Source organism: Cricetulus griseus, chromosome 5, assembly GCF_003668045.3.
Source record: "Cricetulus griseus strain 17A/GY chromosome 5, alternate assembly CriGri-PICRH-1.0, whole genome shotgun sequence".
In the NCBI taxonomy this organism is placed as follows: Eukaryota; Metazoa; Chordata; class Mammalia; order Rodentia; family Cricetidae; genus Cricetulus; species Cricetulus griseus.
Genome location: NC_048598.1, coordinates 150,528,342 through 150,552,407, shown reverse-complemented (window position 1 = coordinate 150,552,407; position 24,066 = coordinate 150,528,342). Strand labels below are relative to the sequence as shown.

Sequence of the window (24,066 nt, the reverse complement as noted above, 5' to 3'; positions counted from 1 at the left end):
TGACGCACGCCTTTAATCCCAGCACTTGGGAGGCAGAGGCAGGCGGATCTCTGTGAGTTGGAGACCAGCCTGGTCTACAAGAGCTAGTTCCAGACAGCCTCCAAAGCCACAGGGAAACCCTGTCTCAAAAAAACCAAAAAAGAAGAAAAGAAAAAAAGAACTTCAATTATAGGTCAGCTCTTAGGTCTGTTGATGGCAATAAAATAGTGACACGACACAGTTTTCTACGCTGCAAACATTTTAATGATTATTGTTGAGCATACATTTCAGAAATTTACGTCAAACTGCAACAAGTTAAATAAATGTTTATAATATACAAAGAAAAGACAACCAAACATAAAAGTTGCTGTGAGTGTGCCTTCCACCTAGACCAGTGTTTCCCTCCCATAATATATCTTTATTGTTGAGCTGCACAAACACACTCTAGGATTTCATCTTTATAGAATGGTATTTAGGAAAAAGAATAAACTCCCACCTCAGAGAAACAAAAAGGCTGTGCATGATTGTGTGCTGAACAAATAGAGAACACTGGAACACTCTGGTAGTGCAGGCATCATTAAAAAGGAAAAGGAAAAGCTTGAGATGCGCGTTAACACTCTATGTTTTACGGAAGCAGTATTTTTGACCAAGTAGCTAAAAAGCCAGCAAAACGGGGGTCAGTGATGGCAACTGTAGTGTATGGAGTATGAAACGATGACAACTTGATACAAACACAGTTAGAACTTCCAGTGAGCACTGAAGATCTGAGAGGCTGCTCTGTGGAACAGTTAGGCAGAACCACCTTTTCCAGTCACATGAGCCCTTGTAAAGCAGCACAGTGCCCTGTGCTGGGTACCTGCTGGCTGGGTAGTTAAGGGATGTACTTTGTCATTAGCAGCTAAGGAACTTATTCCACATGTTCTCAAAGCCTTACTGGTGGAAAACAAGGCAAGTGTCATTAGTGTGAGGGTCACACACTTCTCGGCAAACAAAGCAAGAGGCTTCACTCAGACTTGTCTCTGCTGTCTCCTTTCAATTGAGATGAAAGCCTTTCTCCATTGTAGCAGCTAGCAAGCGCTCCCTCATGATCTCCTCAGAAGAGTATTCAGGCAACTTCAGATAATGGACACAAGTATTGACTGATGGATAGCTTGCGTCGGTAGCATCAACCTATACAAAGAAAAGAGAACATAGAACAGCGTTGAGTTCATCTTTCTTACTGCCTCTTAGTCCTGAAGGAATTATGTTCCATTTGGATTCTCCATTAGCTGGTATGTACCTTTCGAACAACTGTGAGCCTGGGGTGCAGATTAGCCAGTCCACCTGGGGGTAGAGTTGAACAGCCAGTAGTAAACTGTAGGAATGCTTTCCTTTCATCCGAGGACATGCCACATAAAACCCTCACAAACCTGAGGAAGCCAGGACTGAAAGAACAAAACAGAGCTATGTTGGTTGGCTGTAAACTGAAATCAAGACACACTACTACTACTTTATAAGTCAACCATACCTACCCGAGCAATATACACATGCTACAAAAACAAAACTGTCTAGGAACTGCTGACTTAGATAACACTGGGCTGACACAGCCACTTTTTTTTTTTTTTTTTTTTTTTTGGTTTTTCGAGACAGGGTTTCTCTGTGTAGCTTTGGAGCCTATCCTGGCACTTGCTCTAGAGACCAGGCTGGCCTTGAACTCACAGAGATCCACCTGCCTCTGCCTCCTGAGTGCTGGGATTAAAGGCGTGCGCCACCAATGCCCCGCCTCACACAACCACTTTTAAAACCTCAAAGGCTGTGTCTCACACCAGAGTAAAAACTAAAACAACGAAGAACAAAATTAAACACACAATAAGCCAGGTTTTTATTTATCCGACTCCAGGTTTTTATTATCTAGACCTATTTAAGAACTTCTATTGCTGGGCGTTGGTGGCGCACGCCTTTAATCTCAGTACTCGGGAGGCAGAGGCAGGCCGGATTTCTCTGAGTTCGAGGCCAGCCTTGTCTACAGCCCTGTTTCCAAAAAAACAAAAAACAAACAACCCCCCCAACACCCACACACACACAAGCTCAAAATCACAGTTTCAGATACACTGTATAGTTAATGCTACAGATATCAGCGTATATTTGATCTATTGTCATCAGTAAAATAACCAAAGCTTGTGACAGATTTTACTGAAGTAAAACACTACCTATCGATAAAGGAAACCACTACTATGTGCCACAGGCAAATGGGCTGTATAATCATGTGCTAAAAAACACCAGACCAGAGAGAGTATACAAAAGACTGCATGATTTCACTTGGGCTTCTAAACTGGTTCTTATTCAGGCATGTATTACACCAGTATGCTTACTTGGTGAGAATTCCTGAACCTGGATATACAGTCTGGGTGCTTCTGTTACACTTGAGCAAAACTTTAACATCCATGCCATGTGGCCTATGTGTTTACAATTTATCCAGCTTAAAGAACGATTAAGCTTGCTGGGCGTTGGTGGCATACGCCTTTAATCCCAACACTTGGGAGGCAGAGGCAGGTGGATGTCTGTGAGTTCAAGACCAGCCTGGTCTACAAGAGCTAGTTCCAGGACAGCCTACAAAGCCACAGAGAAACCCTGGCTCAAAAAACCAAAAAGAACGACTAAGCTCAGTGAGAAAAGCAGCCTAAGTATGAGCCGCAACTGCAGTCCTCTTGAGTGTTCTCAGAGCATCATCACTGCAGTCTTGGCAACCCTACTGTGTGCTTCCACACTGTGAATATAGCTTTCTAAATTATAGTTCTTAGGAAATCTGTCATTGATTTTCAGACAAATGAAAAAGTTTGTCCCTTCGAAATTATCAACACATACCTGTCACGTGTATAGCCAAGCTTAGGTTCAGTGTAATTGATAATGTCCTCTGCTGCCCAGGACGGTGACTGATTGCCACAGAGAATCATCTGGACCTCCTCATGGCTGAAGGAACTTAACTTCTCCATTGGAAAAACTTTATTAAAGCCATCTACATTACACATACACCAAAGACAAAAAACAAAGCACACAATTCAGTTCCTAAGACATAATTATAAAATTCCCAATTAAAAATCTAAATTTTGTAGAGGAAGATGGGCCATGGGCATTCTCCAGCACCCCCCCAATACCCACAAAGGAAACCGATGCTTAAAGTCAAAAATGTGAGCAGAATATTTGGTCACTATAGTCAATAGCCAAATTCTCATTTCTTGTAACGAACCAGTGTCACAAATGCAGCCAAGGTTGTATTCATGTTTTCAAGTGAATTGCAGTATAATTCTCCCTTAACATGTAATATAGCATGTGTACAAACGTATGTCCACTCACAAAGAAATGAGGGTGAGGGCCAGAAGTCTCCCTTCCTCTAGAGGAGTAAGCAGAAGGTATAATATAGCTTAGTGTTCAAACCTGTCCTGACTACACCTCCAAACCTAACTCTATGGAAGACCAGAACCCATGGGCTTGATGTTAATGTAGAAGTAAAAGGGACTGTGTTGTCCTTTAAAATTACCGCGAAAGGCTTCCATCTGCTTCTGAATACCCGTATGCATACAAAAGTCAAACATCAAATCCACATACTCTTCTGCATTATCCATTGTTATCATCTGCAAAGGCAAGTTTGCCATGATTAGTTCATTTCAACTATTTACATAGCCAATTACCTAGTGTAAACCAGCTTTGCAAAGAGGTCCGTTAAGAGCCTAAAAACTGTACTAAGAGCAAAATCTTTACCTCATCTTCACCACTTGGCTTAAGATCCACAGCTGTGAAGCCATATATTCTTGAAGAAGGGCAAAACTGGAAATTTAAACTGAAAGTTCAAAAAGATCAGATTACTATTCAGCAACTGTCAGTGTTTATAACTGTTGTGGAATATTACTTTAACTAGGCAAAGATGTGTTACATTTGCTTATGCTGCAATTGTTTAACTAAGTCAGGTTGCTGTTTTACCTTGCCTTCGTAAGGCACCAGATTGGTTTAATAAAAAGCTGAACAGTCAATGGCTAAGCAATAGAGGGATAGGTGGGGGCTGGTGGGCACAGATAAGTAGGAGGAGAGAGGAGGGAGAAAGAGAGGGAGACTCCCACAGCCAGACAGACAGGCAGCTTGTCAGCCAGCCAGGCACAGAATTGGGCATATAGAATGAGAGAAAGGGAAAAACAAAAAACAAAACAAAACCCTAGGACAAAATGAAGATGAAGAGAAACATGTTAAAACAACAGCTAGTAGGACGGGACTAAGCTAAAGCCAAGTATTCATAACTAATAACAAGTCTGTGTCATGATCTGGAAGGTAGTTGGGAGCCCAAAAGAAAGTTTGGTACATATAATAGTACTGCCAAAACCACAAATGCTCCTATGCTCCACCAACAAAAACCTACACACCAGCTATCTATCTATCTATCTATCTATCTATCTATCTATCTATCTATCTATCTATCTATCTATCTATCATGTTGGGGGATCAAACCCAGGGCCTTTTGACAGCATCTCACTATGTAGCCCTGGTGGCTAACCTGGAACTATATAGACCACACTAATCCTGAGCTCACAGAGACCCGCCTGCCTCAGTCCCAAGTACTCTGATTAAAGGTGTGCACTGCTGCAGCTAGCAGTGTCTAACCCTAATGACAGAGCACACTCGTTTTTTTGGTTTTTTTTTTCCCTCGAGACAGGGTTTCTCTGTGGCTTTGGAGGCTGTCCTAGAACTTGCTCTTTTAGACCAGGCTGGTCTCGAACTCACAGAGATTCAACTGCCTCTGCCTCCCGAGTGCTGGGATTAAAGGTGTGCGCCACCAATGCCCCGCCAGAGACACATTCTTAACATGTCATTAGGAAACATTTTTCTTACACAAACATAAACTATACTTAAATCTAGATGGTACATGTGACTACACACCCATGCTGTATGACATACATATTATTGCTTGGGTTCAAGCTTGTACAGCATGCTACTTTACTGAATAGTGTAGACAAGTGTATCATAATGGTAAATATCCTTGACTAAAAACAGGTAAGCATCGGAGAGGTACAAGGAAAAAAATCAAGTGACAGAATTTTAAGTCCACTTGAATTGAATGGGACCTCTTCTTTATGTGGCCCACCTATGACTAAAACACTCATGTAGTGTCATGAGTATATGACCATTTATCAAACACTATTTCTCACAATTACTAGCAAAAATGAAAAAGGAAATATGAAAGCCCTGCAAGCCAACCTCAAAACATATGCAAATATACTTGAACGTATGACAATTATATGTACAGGAAAGAAATATATCAAGAGCTGCAATATCAGAGTGAGTTTAGACAAACAATTAGGTTTACATGCCAGTCATTCTCTGACCTTAGCCCAGTGGGCTACACATCTGAACTGAAAGTTGTCCATATGGTGGCTTTGGATTTTTTTATACAAGATATAAATTTATCATACTTGAAAAATCAGTTAATCCTCCAAAAATATAAGGATTAATTTTTTTTCCCAAAGCAATGTCTTATGTATTCCAGGTTAGCCTCAAATTTTCTATGTGGTCAAAGATATCCTTACATTTTTTATTTTTTGCCTCCACCATCCTAGCACTGGGATTATAGGCACATGCCCCAATGCCAGGTTCTATGCAGTGTTGGAGATCCAACCCAGGGCTTTATGCACACTAGGCAGCACTGTACCAGCCGAGGTATACACCTGACACAGTATTATCTTCTATAACAACAACAACAACAACAACCAGTATCTTCTAGCATGCATCAGTGTGCTCCAGACTTTACTCAAATGCTATAGGTCCATAGGGACAGAGAAACAGAACCCTTTAACTGTTAGGTTGAAGAATGAATACATAAATCTTACCCTAAATCCTCTATGCTAAGTGGAGGTCCAGAACCTGATGGATTCTTGAGCACTAACTCCTGTAACTTTGTGTTCTTCTCATCTTCAGAAAGACCTTTATTGCCTAAAATCTGGCGCCTCTTGATAGCAAGGTCTTTAATTTCTTTTAAAAATCTGGCTCTGTGCGGATTTACTAGTTCAAAATCTTCCCAAGTCAAAATTCCATTAAACCAGGCTGGGGGTTTGGGCTTAGGGGGGTCGAGGATGAATTCTGATTTTGAATCCTCTTCAAAGCTTCCTACTGAGATAGAGTCATGGCCTTCCTCTGTGGAAGCTTCAGACTGACTCTCAGTACAGTGTAAGTCTCTGTCGCCTCGTGACTCATAGATCAGTTTGCTCATATTGCTTTTGATGTCACCCATGCACATAAGCTTAAAGAAAGGCTTAGAAATAGGTAAGTCCACCAGTCTATTGTCTTGAATACATTTGGCCAAGAAAATTCCAAGGAAGTGGAAGAGTTTTGTGATCCTTTCGAGCTCATCACTGTCTTGTGGAAATGGCGCTGTGAACAGACCACATGATCGCTGTACATAATATCCAGGAGGCTTCAATCCACCTCCAAGATCAACCTGTTTTTTAGAAAGGAAACACAATAAACAGATAGATGTTGCCAAACCTTCCATTACCATCTAAAAGATTCATAAACAAGAAACACTTTTTAAAATTTAGTCATCTAAAGTTGTATTAACATTAACTTTGGCAACCAAATTTAATACTTTAGAAATATATATATTTCTAAAATATTAAATTTATATATATAAAATAATATATATATATATATATATATATATATATATATATATATATGAGAGAGAGAGAAAGGGGGGAGGGGGGCGGGAGGGACAAGGTTTCTCTATGTAGCTTTGAAGCCTGTCCTGGCCTTGAACTCACAGAGAGCCGCCTGTCTCTGCCTCCAAAGTCCTGGGATTAAAGATGTGGCACCACCACCCAGCTTTTAGAAATATTTTAACTAAGGTTATTAAATAATAAAAGTAGAGGCCAGCCTGAGTAAAATAGTAAGACCTTCACTCCAAAAATAGGAAAAGTAGGGCTGTCAGGATAGCTAATTGTTAAGAGTTCTTGCACCAAGCTCAATTACCCGAGTTCAGTATCTGTGAGCCCTATGGTGGAAGCAGAGAATGAATTCTTCACACAAGTTGGTGTTCACATACAACATGGCATGTGTACATAGTGGTATATGCATACACTTGTTCATACAAATGGAACGGAAATTTAGAAGTGAGTAAGACGACTCAGTTGGTAAAAGTACTTACTCAGCATCAAACCTGTTGGTCTGTGTTCAATCCCTGGAACCCACATGCAGGAGACAACCTACTTCCAAATTGTCCTCTGACCTCCACACATGTCACACCCCCTTCCCCCCATGAAAACAGTTTTTGTTTTTAGCTTAAAAAGGGCTGACAATGTGGCTGTGGTAAATTAGTTGTCTAGCATCCGTAAAGCACTGGGTTTGATCCTCAGTATTGGGGAAGGGATGGGGTCTTAAATTAAGAAAGAAAGAAAGAAAGAAAGAAAGAAAGAAAGAAAGAAAGAAAGAAAGAAAGAAGTCTCTAAAAGTATAGCCAGGGGACTGGAGAGCTGGCTCAGCAGGTTAAGAACACTGGCTGCTAATGCCAAGAACCTGTGTTCAGTTCCCAGCCCCTACATGGTGGTCACACCATCTGTATCTCCAGTTCCGGGTAATCCAACAGCCACAACTGCTGCCCCACAGCATCAGGCATACATGGGGTGCACATACACACAGGCAGAAAATAAAGTAATTAATTTTTAAAAGATTCAAAAAACAAAGTACAAGCCGGGCATAGTGGCCCAAGCCTTTAATCTCAGCACTCGGGAGGCAGAGGCAAGTGGATCTCTGTGAGTTCGAGACCAGCCTGGTCTACAAGAGCTAGTTCCAGGACAGCCTCAAAAGCCACAGAGAAACCCTGTCTCAAAAAACAAAAACAAACAAACAAAAAGTACAGCCAGAAAACCTGGCATAGCCTATTTTTAACATTTTGTAAAATCAGTCATAAATCAAAACACAAGCTAAGAATTAAATCTTCTCCATCACCATGTTGGCCTGCACACTGCCATGCTTCTCACCATGATACCTCTGAAACTGTAAGCCAGCAACAAATAAACTCTTTTGTAAGAGTTGCCATGGTCATGGTATATCTTCACAGCAATAGAAACTCTAACTAAGGCCGAAGATGGTACCATGGAATGGGGAATTGCTGTGATATGCCTGATCATGTTTTGTTTAGAGGAATATGGAACATTCTGGGACACTGGACTAGAAAGGCAATTGAATTCTTTTAGTGGAGCTTACTGGGAAATACTAGGAGAAGCAACTAAGACAGTGGTGCTGAGGGTGATGTGAATGTTTGGAGCTGGGCTCCAGAGGATTTAGAGGAAGAGAATGTTAGCCTGTGGGCTAGAGACCAGTCTTGTGATTTTTGGTGATGAATTTGGCTGGTTTGGGGCATTTTCTGAAGAGTCTGCATGAGGCTAAAGGGAAATGATTTGAATTGTTTTGGCAAAGGAAATCTCAAAACAGGCTAGTATAGTCTCTGTCATGTGGTTACTAGTGTTCACTCTTATGAAGATTTATAATGAAAAGGAGCAAGCTGAACAAGTCAAAACAGAAAATGTACAAATTGAGGAGAAAATGATACTAGGATGTGGAATGTAGCGAAGTCCTATATTCAAGGAGATAAACAGATTAAGAAATGGAAAAAAGCCAGTGATGACCTCAGGGCAAAACCTCACCTAGCTAAGCATCCAACTTGTGAAAGAAAAGGAATTAATGAAAAGCTTAGAGCTGGGTATGGTGGACCATGCCTTTAATCCCTGCACTGAGAAGTAAGGGCTGGCAGGTCTCAAAGTTCAATGCCATGTGGTCTACAGACAAGGTTCAGGACAGCCAAGCTGAGGCAGTGAAGGAAACCACAGAAAACAGAAAGGTTCTAAACATGTAATTGAATGAGGGGATCATGTCCCAGCTCCAGTAAGCAGCAGAACTTGTCAGCTTTGGCCACATGGTTCTGGCTATAAGGATAGAAGAAAGGGGTTATAAAATTTGCCTCTGTGACAAATGAAAGGCACCAAGGCCAGCAATTAATGAGAAGTGTCCCTGAATGGAGGCCTAAAGAGGCCATTGTGTGAAGCTGTGAAAATGAAGCATGGATTGCTTTGGAAACCCAAAGATGTTTTAGATGCCTGAGCCATGGGATACCTGCCAAGGAAAGCTGCTAACAGGGAGTGGAACCAGCCCAGAAGAAATAAGTGTGTTGCAGTCAACAAAGCTGAAGGGAGTTGAGATCTGAAGACTGTTTTGACACCCGACATAGAGATGAAGAGTCTGGAGTTTGCCCAGTAGTTTTCAGCCTTGCTTTGGGCCAGTATTTCCTCACTAAGCTCTCTTCCCCATGTCTTGGAATGGTAATGTATATCTTGTGCCATTATATGTTGGAAATATGTTATTTGTACTATGATTTTGATTTTATAGGGGATTACAGTTAAGAGATTGCAAGAATCTCAGAAGACACTTTAACCTTTAGACTTTAAAACACTGTTAAGACCGTGATAGACTATGGGAATTTTGAAGTTGGACTACGTGCATTTTGCAGTATAATATTATTACAAGCTCATGGGGGCCAGGGAGGCAAATGAGGTAGTTTGACTGTATATGGTAAGGCCTTGTTGGAGGAAGTGTGTCACTGTGGAGGCTGGCTTTGCGGTCTCATATATGGTTAAGCCACACAGGTTTCAGTCTACTTCATCATGTCACTGAAGATCAAGATGGAGCTTCTCCATCCTTCCCCTAGCACCATGCCTTCCTGTACGCTGCCATGTCTGCCATGATGACAACGGATCACACCTCTAAAACTTTAAGCCACACAATTAAATGCTTTCCTTTATAAGGAAAAAAAAAAAAGCTTACATGACGAGATTCATCATCTGGAAAGTTATCATCACAGAGCCAAGTCCCCAAGTCAGTCCTCTGGAATTCAGCTGCCACAAGTGCATAAAACTCTAAAGTGGGTCCCAAGCCAGTTCCTTCTTCTCCTAAAAATTCAACCTAAAACAAGGAAAAAAATGGTAAATAAAGGGTCACTTCGTGCAACATTTTGTTAGTTTTGTTGGTGTTTTTATTTAGAAACAGGTTTTCTCTGTTTAACATCTCTAGCTATCCTGCTAAAACTCTGCTTTGCAGACAGGCCAGCCTCAAATTTACAGAAAGGCATGCACCACCACACCAGGGGCATAGTATTTTCAAATGAATCAATTCTGTTGCATCTGATCCAGCAGCATCTCCTTTTTCAGAACAGCAAGGTGGTACATGATACACAACACAGACACAAGATTCTGGGTTTCTGAAGTTTTCATTTTCCATTACTGGACCTTCAGGCACTGCTCCGAGTACTGTGCACCCATTAACTACTTGTCTTATATCTCACAACTCAGCAGAATATTTCAATCTGATCTTTCTATCAGAGGAAACTAAATCTCAGATAACCATTGGCTTGAAGAAAGGATGGTAGACAGCTTTTGTTTCCACCTGGGTTTTTATGACAAAAATCCTAAATTCTCCCAGTTGTGACTTTAAGCAATCACCTTGGAGGCTTCTGAACATCCCATCTGATTTAAAAACGAGAGGACATTTTTCACAAAAACTTACACAGCATATCAAAAACAAAAAAATTTAGAATTTTTTAGTTAGAAAAAAAGAAAGATAAGCCAGGCATTAGTGTCAACACCTTTGATCCCAGCAATCAGAAGTCAGAGACAGGCAGATCTCTATGAGACTATCAAGGCCATCCCAGTCTATAGGGCTAGTTCCAGGACAGCCAAGGCTACACAAAGAAACCATATCTCCAAAAAATTAAAAACAAAGAAAAAAAAGGAAGAAAAAGAAAAAAAATGGAAGAGTAGGATAAAAGCAAAGTTTGGATTTAAAGTAAAAGTAATAAAGCTTTGTACATTATCACATCTGTTCTAACCAGTTTATGATGTAAAAGATCAAAGTAGCTTGTTCATATCTGTGATAGGTCACTGTGTAAATGGGGTTGGACAGAAATGCCCACATCAGCATCTCTGCAGTAAGTACTGCCAGTGGTTGTGATGTCAACATACCACAAAAGTGAGGTAAAGGAATACCACAGAACCATCTGCTCCAAAAATACAGACTATCTAACAGCATAGCTCAACGAGGGCAAAATTTAGCTAGTCAGCTGGGTGGTGATGCACACCTTTAATTCCAGCACTTGGGAGGCAGAGGCAGGTTGATCTTTATGAGTTTGAGGCCAGCCTGGGCTAAAGAGCAAGTTCCAGGACAGGCTCCAAAGCTACACAGAGAAACCCTGTCTGTCTCAAAAACAAAAAACAAAGCAAAACAAATTTAGCTAGTCAAAAAGACTCCTTTGTGCATACTGTTCAGTCCAACTTGGTACAGACACAGGTCACAACCTAGATGTTGGTAATGGGGGAGGGGGGGAGGCATTCTTAGATGTGCTACCTGAAACACAGTCTCTGCACAGAGGAAAGGAATCCTCTTCCTTTTGTTCTGCCATGGTTTCCCAGGAACCCTTTCTAATAAGAACCTTACTTTACATGAGATTACCTCTAGAACTGATTTACGATCTGCATGTATTTGCATGACATTCTCAGCCCACTCCATCAGTGATTCACCACGTGGAACTTTTACTCTTTCATGTTTGAGCCGACCAACTCTAAATTCCCCAGGATCATCTCGCCTCACACTGCTTGTGGTCCTTGTTCGCTCCACTGTGGCCTCTCGTCGGTTCTGTAGCCACACTATCGCTCTGAAACACAACACAGGCATCCTTATAGCACTTGAATGGACTGCTAAACCAGCAACCGAAGGCAAAGACTGAAGGGACTGTTTTTCAATTACTTGTAAATATTGTTTTGAGACAGGCTTTTCCTGTATCCATCACCCAATTCCCAGGATTGTGGGTACACAATGTTGTGCTCAGTTAGAATCTTAAAATTAAGTGTTCAGAGAGGTGATTTGTTTTGTTCTTTTTGAGTCAATGTCTATGTATTCCAGGATGGCCTGGAACTTACTATGTTGCTCAGGTTGGCGGCCCCTCATCTAACAATCCTCTTTCCTTAGCCTCCAGAGTGCTGGAATCATAGCTGTTAGCCAATATGCCTAACGAGTTAATTTTTCAAATGGCCATTTATTAAGTAAAAATTTGTAAAATTCACTTTATCATAATTTGCTTTAAACGAACAGATAAAGAAATAGCTACATATTTTCCTTCTTTATTTTATCAATTAAATAATATTAAAGATTTGTGATACAAGTATTATATAACACATCAAAATAGTGTCAAGAGAAACCAAAAAGTGATTATGCCATCTTTATTACTATGAAAGTCACTGACAACAACCATGAAAATGGTCAATTTAAGGTACTAAAAAAAAAAAAAAAAAAAAAAAAGTGTGTGTGTGTATGTGCGCACGCGCACGCATGTGCGCACGCGCACGTACACATGGAGGTTAGAGGGCAACTGTCAGAAGTCAGTTCTCTAGTTCTACCACATGGGTTCCAGGGACTGAACTTGGGTCTTTGCATTTGGTGGCAAGCAACTTTACCCACTACAGAGACAAAATATTTAACAGTTTCAGGTACTTCAACCACAATAGGTAACAAATAAATAGCTAAAAATAAAAAACACTGCCCTCATGAATGAAACTGTGCTCTAAATGGGGTAAAAGAACAAAATTGAATACACTGTACATGAGACAATAAATACAAAGAGGAAAGTCATTAGGTGGATGACAATGTCTGCAAAGGATGGGGTTGCTGCTCAATAACCAAGACATTTGTCCAGCATTTACTGAGACAAGCGGATTTCTTTGACTTCAAGGCCAGCCTGATCTACAGGACAGGCTACAAAACTACACAGATAAACCCCCTATCAAAAATCAATAAATGAGCCAGGCATTGGTGGCCCATGCCTTTAATCCCAGCACTCGGGAGGCAGAGGCAGAGGCAGGCGGATCTCTGTAAGTTCGAGACCAGCCTGGTCTACAAGAGCTAGTTCCAGGACAGCCTCCATAGCCACAGAGAAACCCTGTCAAAAAAAAAAAAAAAAAAATTAAAAAAAAAATGCTATTTACCAGCATTCAGTTTGATGTTGCTGAGAATTTTGTAAGTTACCAAAGAAAGAATGTTGGTAAACAGAAATCGATGCAATCCATGCTGTACCAACAAAGCATATGCATTCAACTGAAAATGTAAAACTTCAACCTTCACAAAACTAAAGATAATGTATCCCCCACCAATCTTAGCAGTGTATTTGCAAACCCTGACCTTCTATAATGAAACCATCTTGATTCATTTCCTACCTGGATGCACCAAATGCGGTACAGGTGAAATAAAGCTGCCTGGTTTCAAATGGTATTAGGAAAGGACACTTGCTGGTTAGTTGTTCACACCAGTCTGGCAGAGCCCCACTCGCCAATGCCAATGGTTCCTGCAAGTTAACAAACAGCGTCTTAATGCTAAGAGCATTAAATGCAATTAATAGTGAACACTAAGACTACGTGAACTATTACTGAAGAAGGAATGAAGAGATAATCAGAGGCAGAGAAAAGAGAAAGGCATATTAAGAAAAGCCCACCAAAGGTCGGTCACCCATGAGATTACCTCAATCTGCTGCAAAATCTTTGTGGTGATTTTTTTACTAGTAAATTCATCAGGTGGAAAAGTAAACTGAGGCTGCTCATCACCATCTGCAAAGTTAATTAAAATAATTAATAGAAGCGAAAAATGACTTGTTTTCAAACTGATCTAGAAATCAAGACTTCTTACAGACCTTCTTGTGATATTCTGGAATAAGGATCACTTGCAACTATATACAGAATGCGCAGAAGCTGAAGGACATCCTCCACTCCACATGAGTTCTGGCCATTGCCCGCTTTAGCCTGAGGCTGCTCTTTTGTCAGGTTAAGAATATCACTACTTTGAAGAGCAGAAATAGTGCCCTGGCTTAATCCAGACTTTGTTCCATGCTCACAAAAATCCTGAACAGACAATTAACAAAGTTAGCAAGGAATCACTTTTTCAAGAAAAACATTTATTATTCTTAGTATTAATGAAATTGAAATTTCCCCCCTTTTTTTGAAAAAAAAAAAAAAAAAAAAACCCATATCAGACAAGACAAAAATTCATTCAAAACCATTCACACTGCCAAAGAAAATGATACCAACCCCATCTTTGGTCTGCTCAGATCCACAGACACAAGCAACTTTAACACTCATATATTAACCATGCTCATTCAAACTCCTTAAAAAATATCTCAATAAATGTTCTTTATACTGTTTTCTGTTTTGGAGCTACCAAATCTAATCCAGGGCCTGGTGCATGCGGCCTAGGCACTCTATCACTCAACTTTACCATCGCCCTACAGTTTCAAAGCTAAAACAAAGCTCAAGCCATTCCCACTCAAACCAGTATTTTAATGCAACATATACCTTATATGCGGCTATAAGCTGAGAACAATTTCTGTTTTTTCTAATACTTTTATTAGTGCCAGTTAATTTCCAATGGCGCAGGAAAGCGGCGTCTGCATTCTTCTGCAGGTAGGTTATCAAATCATTCTTTGGTAACTCATCAGTGCCAAGGTACTGTTCCACATGCTCTATAGACCAGCAACCCTACAAACAGGAAAAACCAAACATTGGCCTTTCCCAGTGATGAGGTCTATTATGTTCACATGCATTACATGACACAGCTGTAAGATCGTGCACGTCATCTAACTTCAATAACTCAATCTTAGTTTCCTTCCTCCTCAACTGTGATACAATCTTGTTTCCTCTCTCTGCGGTGGTTTGAATATGACTGATACCCATGGGCTCATATGTTTGAAGGCTTACTCACCAGGGAGTCAAACTATTTGAAAGCTTTAGAAAGATTAGGAGGTATGGCCTTGTTGGAGGATGTGTGACACTAGCGGTAGGCTTTGAGGTTCCTAAAGCCCACACCAGGGCCATTTTCTCTGTCTCTGTCTCTCACAGCTCAAGAAGTTTCAGAGGGTAAGAAACCAATCTTATGATATTTTGGCCAAGAAAGTGGCTGCCTTTTTCACCCTTGTGCTACAAATCTGCCTGAGGCAAAATTGAAGAGATTTGGATGAATGGCATTGGCTGAGATATTATGATAACCTAACTTAGAGTTTGTCATGTCGCTATTAGTGGTCACTCTTTGCAGGTCTATACTGAAAAGGGCAATGAGAACAAAATGTAACAGTGTAAGGAGAAAAGGAGTACCAGGAAGTATGATGGAGCTAAGTCCCATGCTCAAGGAAATCAAAAATTTAAGGAAAAGCCTGATGCTAAATGGAATAAAGGGAGTGATGACCTCAGTTGCAAGACCCCACCCAGCTAATTTTCCAACTTGGAAAAGGGAATTAGAGAAAAGCTTAAAAGTAGCAAAGGACACAATCAACAACAGAAAGCTGATGAAAATGTAACTGGACAGGAGGGGCATGGAGAAGAACCTGGCAACTTTGGGTTCTGGATTTAGAATCAAAGATACAAGAAAGGTGTTGTGGACTCTCCCTCTCTAACTAAGGAATTCCCTCCCTTGGTCCTCTTTCCTCCTTTTTGGAATGATAATATATATCCTGTGTCACTGTATGGTATAAGTATGTGATCTGCATTTTGACTTTACAAGGGATCAATTAAGAGACTACCATGATTCTTGGAAATTCTAAACTTTTTATACAATGCTAAGACTTTGATAGATTATTGAAATGAATTCAGTTTTATGGCTACAAACCTATGGGGACTAGGGAGTGGGATGTATTGGTTTGAGTAACGGGGCCCCCTTAGGCTCACATATTTGAAAGCTTTGTTATCAGGGAGTAGAACTCTAAAAGGAATAGAAAGATTAGGATTGGAGGAGGTGGGTCACTGAGGCTTCAAAAGCCCAAGCCAGGCCCAGTTCCTCTCTCCCTGCTGCCAGCATCAACAGCTCTCAGCTACTTTTCCAGTACCACTCCTGCCTGCTGCCATGATGAAAATGGACTAAGCCTCTCAAACTATAAGCAAGCTCCCAATTCAATGCTTTCTTTTACAAGAGTTGCCTTGGTCATGATGTCTCATCCCCAAGACAAGGGTTCTATGTAGCTTTTGGAGGTTGTCCTGGAACTCGCTCTGTAGGCCAGGTTGGCCTCAAACTCACAGAGATCTGCCTCCCAAGTGCTGAGAATAAAGGTGTAAGCCACCACCGCCCCGCCATTCTTTCTTTTTTTCACTAAGTAATCAAGACCCATTTTCTAAAAATAACTTACCATTTTCCCATTTTCCTTTTCTTTATCAGAATCCTTCATTTCTCTATACATGATTCTAAACATGAAGACATTATTCAATTAATTCATCAATCAAAATGATTTACACTTGTTTCCAAAAAAGCTCTAATCTTTAAAAATATGGTAAGGAGGTCATTCATTATATACATACTTCATTAAACACTCAACTCAAGGAGTTGTTAGTAAGCACTCTACCCCTGAGGTCTATCTTCAATCCTTACTCTTTGCAACAACCCTTACTGTGTATCCGAGGCTGGCCTCAAAATTGATTCTGCTGACTGTACTCTGCCTCCCAAATACTGGGATTATAGCCACGACACTTCGTCTGGCTCAAATAGAAATTTTAAGACAAAATATTCCAAAACCCAAAACAAAACAAAAAACCAGAGGAGGAGGGGAAAAACAAAAACAAAAACCAAAAAACCCAACATAGGACAAAGAAAACATACATGCATTCTACAGTTTTTCAATGTGATTTTTTTAAAGTGCCCATTGTGTGGTGTGGATGCACACATGCCATAAAATGCATGGAGGACTGAAAGCCAGTTTTCTCCTTTCATCAAGTAGGTTCTGGGGACAGAGCTCAGGCCATCAGCTTGGCATCTTGCACTCATTGGCTGATGTGCCATTTCAACCAGTCCCAAATCTACAGGTTTTTGGTTTCTTTTTTTTTTTTTTTTTTTTGGGGGGGGGGGGGTTGAAAAATCAAGATTCTATCTATCTATCTATCTATCTATCTATCTATCTATCTATCTATCTATCTGTTTGTTATGTATATAACATTCTGCCTCCACGCCAAAAGAGAGCACCAGATATCATTACGGAAGGTTGTGAGCCACCAAGTGGTTGCTGGGAATTGAACTCAGAACCTCTGGAAGAACCTCAGAACCTCTTAACCATTGAGCCATCTCTCCAGCCCCAAATCTACAGTTTTTAAAGACATGAATGCTCTATATACTAAAGGTTTTGACTTCTTTTATAGTTACATAAATAAAATGGGGTGAAAAATAAATTTTCTTGACTAGATAGAAAAGCTAGAAATAACAATGTTTAGAAATATGCGTATTTTCTTTTTTTTTTTTCTTTTGGCTTTTCAAGACAGGGCTTCACTGTGTAGCTAGCCCAGGCTGTCATGGAACACACTCCACAGTCCTACCTCTGTCTCCCCAGTACTGGAATTAAAGGCGTGCACTAACACTGACCAGTGAGAAAATGCTTATTTTCTATGACAGTAAAGTCAATTTTGATTGCCTGAAAAGATGATAGAATCATTATACCTTCTATCTCAAAAAGATCTACATTACCTTTATCAGATATCATCTAAGATTATGAACTATTAAAAGAATATCATAAACCAAATTAACAAAATACTAACTACTAGGTAATACTAAGCACTTACTATGTCCTAGAAACAATTCTTCACAATTATGCTTCCTTTTATAGATTTTGAAATTGACAAAAATGTTCAGCCTGTGGGGATATATCTTGGGTACAGATTTGATTGCAAGTACATTAAATCTGCCATGTCATTGACATTATTTGTGGAATGAATAGAGGTAGCTTAGCTCACATACTCCACAAAAAACAAAAACAAACAAAAAATAATGTATATTTAGTACTTCTATCACATGCAATTATAAAAATGCAAATAATACTGTTTCCAACACTGAGTCTAGATTAGTTTAAACTATTTCCAGAGATCTTTCTGGCTCTAAAGTTTAGCCATCCCACACCTGTAGTCACAAACAGTCTTATAATGCAAAATATAGAGACTCAACATTCTTGGCTTATAGATAATAATGACTGCTTCCATATCAAGTTAAAATCTCTTACGTGTAAGTGGGCTCCCAAATACGCCTAAGCTTATCTGACTTCACATTGCCATTACAAGACAGCTGAAGCAGTTTCTGTACATAATAAAAGATGGTTGATCTGAAGTTGGTAAGTGGCAATTCGACTTCCCGAGTTGTTCCAAGCCCAGTGACTTTCAGTGTGAGAGCCAATCGAGGTGAGGGAGTGCATTCAACTTCTTCCAAGAGCTCCGAGTGAGGGGTTCCTAAAGATCCGAAAGATAGGAAACAACCTCACAAAGAGCACTACAGTAGAAGACAAGGCCATACATTCACAAACTGTGTCTACTTCAGACTCCACTGGCTTCAAGGATTACTTTATTATTTCTGGTTTGTGAAAAAATGTCTTATTATTATGGAGTTCTGGGTGGCTTGGAAAGTGCTATATAGTCCACCAAGTTCTGAGCTGGCCTTTTAATTCATGGCAATCCACTTGCCCGAACCTCTCAGACCTGGGATAACTGATCTCTGACTTTTACTTAAAAATAAAAAAATAAAAATAAAAAAAATAAGGAATTGCTGGACAGTGATCCGCCTGCCTCCCTCCCAAGTGCTGGGATTAAAAGCATGTCTATACTCAACTTTACTTTAGTCAGTTGTACTTTAATTGAAACATGGCCCTGCTATTGGACACAAAAAGGGAGCTCATATTCTTTTTTTCTTTCTTTCCTTTTTTTTTTTTTTAAGTTTTTCAAGACAGGGTTCCTCTGTGGCTTTGGAGGCTGTCCTGGAACTAGCTCTTGTACACCACTATCAAACTCACAGACTTCCACCTGCCTCTGCCTTCCACATGCTGGGATTAAAGGCGTGCACTACCAACACCCGGCAGACAAAAATAGTGACAAAAGTAGGTATCAAGATAGGAACAATACTGACAGAGCTGCCCAGTAAGTCTATAGCTGTGTGTACTCTATAAGGAACTGTTCTTTTGTGAACAGTTGTGAAGCTGTAAGCTGTATGTACTCTGTAACTAACTTTTCTTTCATGAAAGGAGTAAAGAACATCTTATTCAAGCTGTATTTATCCTCACATAAGATAATGCAAGCATCTTCATATGGAATACAATCTCTTCATATCAGTAAAACCACAGTTAGTGACAAACCCTCTTAAAGGACCATGCATTAGAATACCTGGCTTTACTGGGGCACAATCAGGTGTCATAACTACTTGAAACTTCATTTCATATTTTTAACTACCTAGCCAAACAAGAAGTATCATTCTCTTCATCAAAGAGATGTGGAGATCCAATATTACTACAAAATGGGTGCTCTTATGAGACAAATTTATTGATCTCACAGTTGTTGAAATGTGGAGTTCCTCTAGAGGCTCCACAGCACTCAGCTTCCTTGCAGTTTTTCACTTCTACAGGCTGCCATGGACCTTAGCTCATAGTCCCTCACGGCTTTAACTCAATTTACCTGCAGTCTCCCTGCCATGTCAGGGCAACATGGGGGGCATATTAGGTACGTACCATGCCTATGAAATGCCCAGTTTTTTGGTTTTGTTTTGTTGTTATCAACTGATATTAGATCACAACACTCAAACAACTGTACCTACCTGGGGGCGGAATCTCTAGGTCGGTTGTCTGTTGGACATTTGTACGACCAGGTCGAGGATCAAAAGCAGGAACCAAGGCAGAAAACTGCCGCTTTAGCACATAGTCGTCATAAAGGTCCTGCGGCTGTCCTCCTTTGGTTTCATACTCCTGCTTCTTCCTACGGGAGTAGTGACAAAAGTAGGTATCAAGATAGGAACAATACTGACAGAGCTGCCCAGTAAGTCTATAGCTGTGTGTACTCTATAAGGAACTGTTCTTTTGTGAACAGTTGTGAAGCTGTATCTATATAGCTGTATGTACTCTGTAACTAACTTTTCTTTCATGAAAGGAGTAAAGAACATCTTATTCAAGCTGTATTTATCCTCACATAAGATAATGCAAGCATCTTCATATGGAATACAATCTCTTCATATCAGTAAAACCACAGTTAGTGACAAACCCTCTTAAAGGACCATGCATTAGAATACCTGGCATTTACTGGGGCACAATCAGGTGTCATAACTACTTGAAACTTCATTTCATATTTTTAACTACCTAGCCAAACAAGAAGTATCATTCTCTTCATCAAAGAGATGTGGAGATCCAATATTACTACAAAATGGGTGCTCTTATGAGACAAATTTATTGATCTCACAGTTGTTGAAATGTGGAGTTCTAAATGAAAATTGTATGCTTCATTCCTCCTAGAGGCTCCACAGCACTCAGCTTCCTTGCAGTTTTTCACTTCTACAGGCTGCGCATGGACCTTAGCTCATAGTCCCTCACCTGACACATCTCCTCTGGCTCCGATCCTTGTGCCTCCCTCTTACAAGGATTACACTGGGCCTACCTGGAGGTGTTTAACTCAATTTACCTGCAGTCTCCCTGCCATGTCAGGGCAACATAGTGACAAGTTCCAGAAATTAAGATCTAGATATTGTGGGCAGGAGGGGGCATATTAGGTACGTACCATGCCTATGAAATGCCCAGTTTTTTGGTTTTGTTTTGTTGTTATCAACTGATATTAGATCACAACACTCAAACAACTGTACCTACCTGGGGGCGGAATCTCTAGGTCGGTTGTCTGTTGGACATTTGTACGACCAGGTCGAGGATCAAAAGCAGGAACCAAGGCAGAAAACTGCCGCTTTAGCACATAGTCATCCCAGGTCCTGTCCTCCTTTGGTTTCATACTCCTCTTCTTCCTACGGGAGTATAACTCCACATACAGAGAGTCTCGGGAACAGATCTTACCCCTGAAATGACTTGCTGTCTCCAAGTAAGTCATTCTTTATATTTTTACATATTTAGTTACTTATGTATATATTTTTATGCCTGTGTGTGGAGGTCAGAGGACAACTTGAGGGGGTGGGTTCTCTCCTTGCAATATGTGAGTCCCAGAGATCTCTGTCAGGCTCGATGGCAAGAGCCTTGATCACTGAGCCATCCAACTTGAACTGACTGCTAAAGCATAAAATAAGCTACGAAATGTGGAAAGATATACAATTTATCAAATGTATCTATATGCTTTAGCTGCAAAAAAGATCTAGAGAGACACGCTAACTCGCTCTTAATGAACTCACAGAGATGCCTCCTGATCACCATGGCACTACTACAACTTCATGTCTCAGTGAAGCTTTCAAGCTCACAAGCAAATGGAGAAATATGTTACTTAATGCAATGCTTCTCTTCACTGGAACCAATAAGGTGTTTGTGGGTTCTTATTTTACCATGCGTTTTATACTTGCATTCATCAGAAGGAACACACGTAGGTGTTTTTTCTTTTTTCACAATCCTAGAGACTGAACCAGAGCCTGTTCAGACTGCCTGCAGAGTAAGTACTCTACCACTGAGCTACACCTCCAGGCCTTTATTGTAAGACAGCCCTGGCTGTCCCGGAACGTCCTATGACTCCCAGGCAGCCCTAAATCTTCCTGCTGCAGCCTAAGTGATGGGAGTTCAGCAGGCCATCTATTCTTTTTATACTCACTATCCATTTTGTGTATGTATGTATGAATACATAGGTATCCTGGTGCACATGTGGAGATTAGAGGACAACTTGTAGGAACCCATTCTCTCCTTTCACTATGAGAGTCCCAGGGACTATTGAATTCAAGTCAGCTGGCTTAGTGGCAAGCATCTTTACCCACTGAGCAGTCTTGTAGGCTTCAGGCATATGCCATACTAAAAAAAGCATTTTTTTTTAAGATTTTATTTATTTATTATGTATACAATCTTCTGCCTGCACGCCAGCAGAGGGTACCAGATCTCATTCAAGGTGGTTGTGAGCCACCATGTGGTTGCTGGGAATTGAACTCAGGACCTCTGGAAGTGCTCTTAACCACTGAGCCATTTCTCCGGCCCCTAAAAAACATTTCAAAAATGCTACTAACTAAATTTTTTGTCACTTAATATTTTATCCCCTCTATTTTATTTTTGAGACAACTTGTTATGCAGCCCAGACTAGTCTTAACTCCCTAAGTGTGAGGATGACCTGGAATTTCTGATCTTCCTGTCTCCACTTCCCAAATGTTAGACTACATCCTCTATTAGTGAAGGGAATGGGAGATGCTCTCTACCATAACCTCCTCGTATTCTTGGTCCTCCTGATTGTCATCTTCATTCTCATCATCTTCCTCATCAGGCTCGGGCAAATCCTCATCATCATCTAGCTCAGCTAAGAGAGTACTGGCACGACAGCTATCAAGAAAATCTACAAAGGAAAAAGCCAAAAACCTTATGGTCAACACAATTAATAAACAACAGCAAGGTATCTTTGCATCTGGGATTGTACAAACCAAAGATAAAATTCAAAAGGCTCAAACGTAAATGCCAGTTAATGATGCCACCTATATATCCTAAAAATACATGTAAGACAATAATTATGAACTGAGACTAATCATGAACACAGCAGAAAAAAAATGGATGATCACAAAGTGTATTTCAGTCTATACAATATATGAAATGGCAGCCATGTGGATGATGTTTAAAACAAAACAAAAATATAAACAGAGTATTACAGGAAATAAAATACAGTAAAAAAAGCCCACTGGAGTCATTTATTCCACCCACAAATATCTACTGAACATATACTATGTGCAAAGAACTGTTATATCACATATACATCATTGTAAACAAAGCTAGAATGTCCAAGATGACAGGATTTAATAAATGAACTAATAACTATAAATATGAGCTTTTATAAAAGACCTTATGAAGACAAACATAATTTAAGCCAATCAAAAAGAATTAAGCTTAGACCTGGCATGCTGTGTAATGATAATGACTACTTCCCCTTCCTAGGAAGATTCATCCCTCTATTATAGTTCCTTAAACTATGCCTAATCTCTGTGGTTATATGGATTGTAGCTTGCTTATTGACGACTTCACATTTAAGCAAACACATACCATATTTGAGTTTGGGGGACTGGGTTATGTCACTCAGAATGATACTTTTCTAGTTCCATCTATTTACCTACAAATTTCATGATTTCACTTTTTTGAGGACTAAGGAATGTCCCACTGTGTATACATATATTTTCTTTATCTAGTCATAGCACAAGGACACTTGTTCAACAATGTTCACAGCAGCATTATTCGTAATAGCCAGAACCTGGAAACAACCTAGATGCCTCTCAACTGAAGTTAAGGAAAATGTGGTACATTTACTCAACGGAGTACTACCAAGCTATAAAAAATAATGACCTCATGAAACTTGCAGGCAAATAGATGGAACTAGAAAAACCATCTTGAAGTAACTGAGACTCAGAAAGAAAAAAATGGTATGTATTGCCTCATAAGTGGATATTAGATGTTAAAACAAAGGACAATCAGAAGCTAGGTTGTGTCCCTAAAAGGGACACAAGGGACACAAGGATCGCCCTGGGAAGGGAAATTAGATGAGATCTACTGAGTAAACTGGGGGTGTGGAGGTAGTGAGGGGGAGAGGAGGAGGGATGAGAACAGGAGGGAACGAGATGGCCTAGGCAGGGAAAGATGCAATAGAAGAGCAATGAAAGAGATATCTTAATAGAGAGAGCCACAATGAGGTTAGGGAGAAACCTGGCGCTAGGGTAATTCCCAGGAATCCACAAGGATGAGCCCAGCTAAGACTCCTAGCAATAGCAGAGAAGATGCCCGAACTGGCCTACTCCTGTAATCAGATAGGTGAATAGAGCCCTCATCAGCAATTGATGGAACAATACTGAGATCCACAACCAAGAACCAGACCCAGCTCCCGAATCCAGTCAAAGAGGAGCAAGGGAAGTCAAGGTTATGATGGAAAAATCTATAGAGACAGCTGAACCAATCTCATGGAAACTCATGAACTTTAGACTGACAGCTGTGGAGCCTCCAGGGAACTGAACTAGCCCATCCATATGTGAGAGACAGTTGTGAAGCTTGGACTATCAGAGGGGCCCCTGGGAGTAGGACCATGATACAAACCAGGTATATGAACT

General features: G+C 40.3%; 1 protein-coding gene across 1 annotated transcript in view; it reads right to left on the bottom strand.

Annotated features, from left to right (window-relative positions):
- Positions 1-217: 217 nt before the first annotated feature.
- Positions 218-24,066, bottom strand: part of Hectd1 (HECT domain E3 ubiquitin protein ligase 1) — a 91,675-nt gene continuing 67,826 nt past the window's right edge. The window contains exons 27-43 of the mRNA XM_027416288.2: positions 22,158-22,319; positions 20,663-20,690; positions 19,627-19,784; positions 18,053-18,275; positions 16,202-16,256; positions 14,382-14,564; positions 13,724-13,931; positions 13,555-13,640; positions 13,254-13,381; positions 11,497-11,698; positions 9,817-9,954; positions 5,832-6,439; positions 3,718-3,796; positions 3,497-3,590; positions 2,824-2,974; positions 1,259-1,403; positions 218-1,149 (exon numbers count right to left, since the gene is read on the bottom strand). Coding sequence (XP_027272089.1) covers positions 1,012-1,149; positions 1,259-1,403; positions 2,824-2,974; positions 3,497-3,590; positions 3,718-3,796; positions 5,832-6,439; positions 9,817-9,954; positions 11,497-11,698; positions 13,254-13,381; positions 13,555-13,640; positions 13,724-13,931; positions 14,382-14,564; positions 16,202-16,256; positions 18,053-18,275; positions 19,627-19,784; positions 20,663-20,690; positions 22,158-22,319 — 2,786 coding nt within the window. The 3' untranslated portion in view covers positions 218-1,011. The remainder of the gene's footprint in view (positions 1,150-1,258; positions 1,404-2,823; positions 2,975-3,496; positions 3,591-3,717; positions 3,797-5,831; positions 6,440-9,816; positions 9,955-11,496; positions 11,699-13,253; positions 13,382-13,554; positions 13,641-13,723; positions 13,932-14,381; positions 14,565-16,201; positions 16,257-18,052; positions 18,276-19,626; positions 19,785-20,662; positions 20,691-22,157; positions 22,320-24,066) is intronic.